An 8,142-nucleotide genomic window follows, 5' to 3' on the forward strand; every position below is an offset into this window, starting at 1 on the left:
GGACACACATATGAATGATGATATTGTGTACAATTTAATCGGTCTTAGCTGAAGTTCTGTGGGACACCTGAAAAGCATATTTGTCTGTTAGGAACATAAAGCTTGTTGAGATATTCAAGACTATTTCCAAATACTGGAGGAGTTAAAGTACTGTAAAAATCGTGAGGATGATTGTAGTGGGAAAGGTAGGCAACCTCAATACAGAGGTCATGAGCATCAAGTTAGTGTGTGTTGTTTTGGGTAACTGAGTTGGGCACTGGCAGTTTGCATCAGTAGCCCCTTTATGCTTGAAAATATGGAAGGTATGTTTTTGGTAAACATTGTGAAATGAGCTGCAGCCAGAAGCTAAAGGAGGAGAGGTAGGGGATGAGGTGGGGAGCACAGGAGTAGCCTGGGGAAGCACTTAAGTGCCTGTATGTTACCAAGACTGGGAACAGGAAGCTGCCATTCATCGCTGAAATGCTTCTACCAAATGTTTTTAGAAATCTTTCGATGTGTTCTAATGTCAGACTTTATTTTGTGTAAGGCTCAGAAGTTGTTTCATTGGTGCGCTGTACTTGGTGTGAGATTTTTTGTTTGATTTGGGTGGGTGTGCGGTTTAAACCAGGGGCTTATTTGGTAGAATGCAGTGTACTTGTCAATGGTTAATGTAGTTTGAAGAGGCTCTAATTCATCTAACATGTACTTGTTTTTCTTACTAGCAAACAATTTTAGGATTTTTGTCGTAAGGATTTAGACAAATTAAACAAGTTCGTTAGGTGTTATGAAAATATCTAAGGTAGTCTGTAAAAGTCCTTTTGAGAAATATTTATTCTTTAACATAAGAGCATTGTTTTTGTGGAGCTCAGTGATCACAACCAAGCAGTTTATGCTTCTTTTCCTTGGTGTAGGTGTATTGCAGCAGCTTTCCAAACTTGTTGAATCTTAATATTGCATGCAACTTCTCTGTAGGAGGGCATGTTGCAAAGATGCATGCTTCTAGCAAACTTTGTGTTCATTGCTACTTTCGTGCTGGTAATCTTTGCACTCAGTACTTTTGATACAATCATAGTTGTAGAAAATACTGTGTACTGTCCTTTTGAGGTAAGGAAGCATGTCCTGTAACTCAGGGAAGTGTGAATATTTAACCTAGCACAGTGCAGTCCTGTTAGGCTTCATACATGCAAGAGGAGTTGGATTTGATGGAGTATCCAAACCATTTATCTGACATCATACTTTTAAAAAAAAAAAAAAAAAAAAAACACTCAGAAGGGTTTTAAAATAACTATGTAATACTTCCTGTGTATCAGAATCTTAAAGGTAATAAAGTACTTGGAAGAACATGTTACTTTGGTGTAACTCAAACATTAGTGGTCATGTTCACAAGGGACTTTCATTCCAAAGAGATACTGAAGTAGCAGTATTAATTGCTTTCCTCAGACCATGATTATCCTTTACCTCATAAAATACACTGGTAAATAGATGTAAGGCACATATAAAATGTTAGTTTGATCTAAACATATATGGACAAAGTTGGGTAGTTTTGCTTAGGTAAATAGGAAGGATTTATTACTAATTGGCTTTTTAGCTGTCTAAAATGTTTTCAAGTAACTTCTAGGAAGTGTATGTGGCTTTGTATTGAGATTACAGTGGCAAACTTGTCATGGTGTTTTGCTTCTGCATTTAGGGGACCAATGTTTCAGACTAATGTTGGAAATTTAAAAAAAAAAAAAAATCTTGTAGAAGTACAAGCTTCTGACTTGTTCAGTATTTCATGTACACTAGTAACTACACTAAATAAAACTCCCTTTTTTTTTTTCCCTTCTTCAGAGTTCACAATGACGAATGAAGAACCTCTCCCAAAGAAGGTATGTTTAAAAATACTTGTGGCTACCCCCCCCAGGTAATAATGAGAGCTTGTTAAGCTGTGCTTTTCCTTTTGTTCCATAGGTTCGCCTTAGTGAAGCAGATTTTAAGGTTTTACCTAGAGATGAGCTCATCCTGAGGTAAAGTAAAAGCAATTTTTCCATCTCATTTTAGTGTACTTCTAATGGAAGATCTGTGACCTCTCTCTTCTGTTGTTTCTAGCATCCTTGTGCTGAAAGGCTATTTTATCATTTTCATTATACATCTCTTTTGTAACATTTTCATCTTGTCTCAAATATTTTTATACATAGTTTTGGGGGAAAACACTTTTTCCAAAGAGACAAAATCCCAAACATTGTTTTGTATCACATGAGTAGGAGTTTCTTTACTTGTAACTTTAGAAGATACTGTTGTTTACATTGCTTGCTAGATAGCAAGTTGTTTTTAAACAGCAGAAAAATGTCAACTCCTTAGCCCTACAATAAGATAGGTTTTCTTAGTCTGTGCGGTGGTCTTCTCAGCATGTTCAGATACTAACAGCAAAATGTTAAGATGACGCTTTTGTCACCTAGAACATGCATAAAGAAGAGCCTGGATGTTTTTTTCCACTTCTTAGGAAGCTGTGTCATCATGGGATAAAAACAGGCAATCCTGTCACACAGACCACATGCTTAAAGAAAGTGACCCAAGCCACTTGCCTCTGTATATATACACCTGAATTTCCTCATTTGTGAACCAGGAGCTAACTAAGCTAGATGTCTGTAGATCATCTGTTTATCTGCTGTAATTAAATTTATTTCATAAATACAATTATATATAGTTTGTGTGTACATATTGGTAAATGTTCTTGGCTTTTCATACACTGTTAAGTTATTATTAGCATTATTAGGGACTCTCAAGTTAAATATTTCTATTTCATAGAACAAAGACAAAACTGTGTAGAAAGGTGAGGATCCAAGTGCAACACCAGGTATTTGATCAGCTGCTGCCTCTTCTGGGCAAACTATTCTGCCAGCTACTTCTGGGGTGACAGTTCTTTCCAGGGGAGTCAACACAGTCTGGCTCCATATGCTTAAAACTGGTTTCCTCTGAGTAGCCTTTTGGTGTAGTAAAGAATAATAGTTTTAAACAGTAGAAAAAAGTGCTTCTTTGATGGTAAGTGGTTTAGGCCTTTTGCACCTTTTAATAGAAGTTTCTGTACTCAAGACTGTCCCTGGGGATAGCAAAGGTACCAAAGCATAGATTCTGTGCCACTTGCTTTCTGATAGTGTAGGAGAAAAAAAGACTTCCACTGTAGTAAGTTTCTGTAACTTGCAAAGATTTGTTACCATGGAAAAGATCCATTTCTGGCATATATTCAAGTGAGAATGTGACAAAGTACACCCAAGGAGCTAAAGTACATCAGCAGCTAAATTGTGTTCATGAAGAGGCAGGAGGGGAATTTGCTGATGGTAGCTGTCCTACTATCAAATATTCTTGGTGTGGACAAAGCAACTTCTGTTCTCAGAAAGGCCCCTTCATGGATTTAAGGAGAATTGTTGTCCCTGATACTCAGAAGTGGAAACTTAAATGTTGGTTTGGGTGTGTCCATTTTGTTTGTGTTAAGCAGTCCTATTGGGTTTTTTTGGTTGAATGGGGTACATATTTAACAGATTTCTAGTGAATTTACCTTTAATTGTGATTTCATGTTAGCAATTACTACACTAACTGCTGGTTTTGTAGGTTGGAATAAAATGTAACATTATTAGATGTATATAATTTTATCAAAAACATTTTTACTACTTTCAGACATAGAAAAGCAGGTATTGACTGCTACTGGATTGTCTTTATTTGGAATTTGTTTTAGTCTGTTTTGGTGAGGTAAATGCTTTTTAAGATACAGGTATGTGTCATCTGCATTTGGTCTTTTAGGTAATACATCGTTGTTAAACAACTGCACTGATAAATGTGTATGTAGAAAATATGATTTTTTTTTTTGACAGTTCTTATGCCATTGATCCCAATTTCACTGTTCTTTTCCATCAAGTATGTGATTTCGGTTTGCTCATTGTAACTTCTGCTGGCTGAATGTGAGCAGGATCAAGGAGAAGCCTTTCAGCATTTTCAGACCTTTTGGGAATTCTGCTTGTGTCATTACATGTTGCTGTGGACTCATCTCTGTCACTTTTCCCCTCCTCTTTAATGCCTGAGTTATGTGAGTGTAGGAGCTTCTGTGAAGAAAGAAGAGCCAGGAACATGACAACAAAGCACTCATGGCTAAGAAAACCCAATTGGTTTTGCCCTGATCAATTAGCCTAGTGGCTAGTAAAGTGCACTGAAGTACCCCAGTTTACACAAGCGCTTCTGAGGAGATGCAGTGCTTTGACTGAACTTCAATCAAGATGGACTTACAGCCAGGCACTTCTGGAACGGCTTAGTTGCAATGCTGTGTGTACCATACCCCCTAAGTGCTTATCATTTATTCTTGGAAAAAGTGAACCCCAAAGCTCAGCATAAAAAAAAATGGATGCTCTAAGAAAAACTGGTATTTATAGAGGTTTTGAAGCCATGGAGTCTTAAAGTCTGCTTAATTGTAGAGAATGAAGGCCATAAACTGAACTATGTAATGCTGTTCAATTACCTTGCAGTTCTTCTGAGACAGTAAGCAACTCCCATCAGACTTGATGGGGCTCCGAGCAATCTGACCTCGTTGGAGATGCCTCTGCTCACTGCAGGGAGGTTGGACTATATGACTTTTTGAGGTCCCTTCCAACTTGAAGCATTCTATGATTCCTTGAACGTAAACTTTGGTTTTAGGACTGTCTCCTGAGTTTTATGTACAGCTCCATCTCTGTTCTCTAGTCTCTTCCCAAGTAGCACTTTAATGAAGCTGTTTGGATTGTCAGTTTAGCCATCAGGTTACTGACACAAACTACTGAACAGATCAAGAAGCCACTATTGTTGGGAAAACAAGTTAGTTGGAGAAAAAAGCTGCCTTTCAGCCTTTTGTCTTCTCCACAGCTTGAGTTCACTGGGGAGGTACTGAGTCCCCTACAGAAGGGACAACATGGGGCAAGGAGGTCCAGGCAACTCGCGTTTGCTTGAACCAATACATCTCTTAGATTACATGTGTGAAGAGAACAACTATTTCTTTCTAGGATCTTGGGAAGAAAGACTTTAGACTTCAGGTCTGGCCAACAGGTTCCTGTAAATCACTGCTTTATTTAAAGAAGCTTTTGCAAGTACATGCAAATTTATAGATAGCTGTCAAAGGTTAGGGCTGGGCTGGTCACTAGACAAATGACAAATGCTCTCTGTTAACCCCTTTTCCTTCCCAAAGGAGAAGAGAAACGGAATGAGGGAGACAAACTTACAAATTGGAAAAGAGAACTGAAGGGGCTTTAATGAAAATAACAGTAAAATGAAATGTATGCAAAATCAACATTGAACCTAACCCTGCTGATGGCAGTTACATCACCATCACCACTGATGCTGTGGGCAGGCACTGGGGAAGTCCCAGAGTTGGCTCCATGGCAGATGGGAACTGGATTTGGGAGCTGGATTCTGGAACTGGATTCAGGATGACACAGATTGGGATTGAAGGCAGAGTGGTTAGAGTCCCCCTTGGATGCCAGACATTGAAAAAGAGCTTGACCCTCACAATCCCTCAGCTTCATACTGACTATGACATACATAGGATGGAACACCTTGTGGGTCAGTTTAGGGTCACCTGTCCCATCCACACCTCCCTGCAGGTGTGGCCTCATACTTACTGTACCTCCAATGTGGCACTCAAGATTTAGCAGTGACCTTGGTCTGCACAGGATCAGGTATAAGCAAGAGCTGTTCTGTACACCAGCCCTTGGTAGGGACTGAACATCAAGTAGAGTCCTAGAAGCCAACGCTGCAAAAATCTGCTCTTGACTTCAGAAAGTGCAGGTAGAAGAGACTGAGCTGAAAAGTGAAGTTGCTGAACAGAATTGGTTCTATTCTAGCTCAAACCAGGATAATAGTTTAACTGAAACCAGGATTTTTACATCACTGTAAAATGAAGTTGATTTTACTTGTGTTTACTAAAAGTTTAAACTAGTGCAGATTTATGTGTAGGTGCAACCTGGTAGAAGGGATAGATCATCTTCAGATAAGGCAAAACGGTTTCCTGGTTGAATGCTTTTCTTCTGTAGTTGAAGATGTGCTGGTAGCAATCTTGAGATTCTGATGGATGGGGAGAAAAATATTTCTGTTTGTGTCACTACTGATTTTTTTAGAATATTTCTTTTACTGAAGGTTAGAATGTGTTTGGGGACAAAAATCTTATTCCTGAAGAGCCTGTAAAGTGAGCTAGCTGGAAAATGTTTGAAATGCATAGCTTTTAGGAATGCAATTTACACTGAGTGTGTTCACATGGAAGCTTTGATAACTTATCAGAGGTCTTTAATATACTCTTGTCTCTTATGGGGAAGTTGCATGTTTTTATGCAGAGGATTACAATATTTCTGGATACAGTTTTCATTAAAGTTTCTAACAATCTGGAAGACCTACTGTGTGGCATCTGGTGATATCTGTGAGTTGACTTTCCTTAACCATTTCATGATAGCAGTAGGGCCTAATAAGAGGTTTCAGATCATACTTGCTTTTTTGGTTTTTTGTGCGTGGTTTTTTTTGGCGTGGTTTGTTTGTTTGTTTGTTTTGACTGGCAACTGTGAACCCTTGGGCTGTACTGGAGTTGTACTTGATAGCTGGGATTCATAGGTGATCCACTGCTAGATTAGCCTCAGTTTGTGCTGTCTGGTTTCAGCATGGCATGGCTAAGATGCCATTACTGAACAAAGGCATCATTACAACATTGCACAAACTTTGTCCTTGTCACCTCTCTTGAGCTCTGTGCAGAGGTGGCATGTGAGATTCATGTAATGGGAGCACAGGCTCGCCTCAGCCTTGCCTGTCAGCACCTGGTAGTCTGTATTGCTGAAAAACATACAGGAGCAAAACTGTTGTGAGTGGAGATTCAGTTCTACAGTGTAAAACCAGAGTTGTGCATCTGGAAACACTGCCTTTTCATTGTTCAGGTAAAAAAATGATTTTCTGTGAGTTGTGAATGTAGAGAGTAGTGTTATAAACTCCAAACCCCATTTTTGTAGTCATTTGAGACCTATAAGTACAGATATTTACACCTGTCCTGTTTGATCCTGGTATTTTTTGTGCCAGTGTAGACATAATAAACAGATAAAAGATAAAAATGTTCAGAGCTGGAGCACTAAAAATATTGCCAGTGATCTTCAGTGCCTGTTTCATTTAAAATGCATTAGTCTGTTGTAGTTGCTTATTTTCCTTTTTATTTTATCTTCTGTAACTTCAGAAGCTACAGCTTTGCAACTTCAGCTTTTCAAAGATCAAAATTCCACTGTAATTCCCTGTGTTAATGATCTGTGCTACTATTGTAAAAAGTGAAAATCTGGAAAATGGTGTTTAGAAAAATAGATTATTAAAGATGCTGAGTAAGAAAAGTTACAAGAAGAGACTTAAGAACTTACTAGAGGCATTTAATATCTTAAGTCAGTTATCAGATACAAATGAAAACTAAGTTAAGATCATCACAAGACTTTTCAGAATACTTGTCAAAGTATATGTATAAAACCCAGAACATCTGTTTTTTTTTTTTCCTTGTTTTATAAGTGTTCCTGTGAAACTGCCTGGTTTATATATTTTGTAAATATTTTGACATATTAGTCCTCAGGACTACTGAGATCAGTACGAAAATACTTACACAGATTTTCTCAGATAATCACAGCTGCAATTTGAAAAGGAATCAGTCCCCTTTCAGTAAGGGCCTACCAATATATTTGCTTATTTTTCTGAGCCAAATTTATTTTAAAGAATGGCCTATGTCATTAATGTGAACATTTTAAAACTTTTATTTCACATTTTGTTTTGATATTTTCAGTCTATTCATTTTTCTGTTCTAATGGGGTGGAGAGTTGGTTTTGTTTATACCTAATTGCAAGATATAAGCCTGTTGATATTTTTGTCTCTATAGTTGCTAGCTCACTGGTTTGCCTGAAGTGAGGTGAAAACCATCTCAGTTGCTGAAACAGAAAATTGATTCTGAGATCTGTAGTTGTAGCAAAATTAAGTCAGTGCATATGTGAAAGTAAAGCTACAGTGGCAGAAGAAGTTAAAGCTTTAAAATTGATGGCTTGATTGTTGGAAGAGTTCTCTCTGAAGTTTATTCTGTACAATTTCATAAACTTCTGTGGTGGATTGACCTTGGCTGATGCCAGGTGCCCATCAAGCTGCTTCATTACTCCCCTTTTCAGC

The 8,142-nt window shown here is 38.0% G+C and overlaps 1 protein-coding gene across 1 annotated transcript in view; it reads left to right on the forward strand.

Moving 5' to 3' along the window:
• Nucleotides 1–1,815: 1,815 nt before the first annotated feature.
• Nucleotides 1,816–8,142, forward strand: part of WTAP (Wilms tumor 1 associated protein) — a 24,882-nt gene continuing 18,555 nt past the window's right edge. The window contains exons 1-2 of the mRNA XM_008946061.1: nt 1,816–1,847; nt 1,930–1,985. Coding sequence (XP_008944309.1) covers nt 1,818–1,847; nt 1,930–1,985 — 86 coding nt within the window. The 5' untranslated portion in view covers nt 1,816–1,817. The remainder of the gene's footprint in view (nt 1,848–1,929; nt 1,986–8,142) is intronic.

This window comes from Merops nubicus, unplaced genomic scaffold (genome assembly GCF_000691845.1).
Source record: "Merops nubicus isolate BGI_N331 unplaced genomic scaffold, ASM69184v1 scaffold18558, whole genome shotgun sequence".
Taxonomy (NCBI): Eukaryota; Metazoa; Chordata; class Aves; order Coraciiformes; family Meropidae; genus Merops; species Merops nubicus.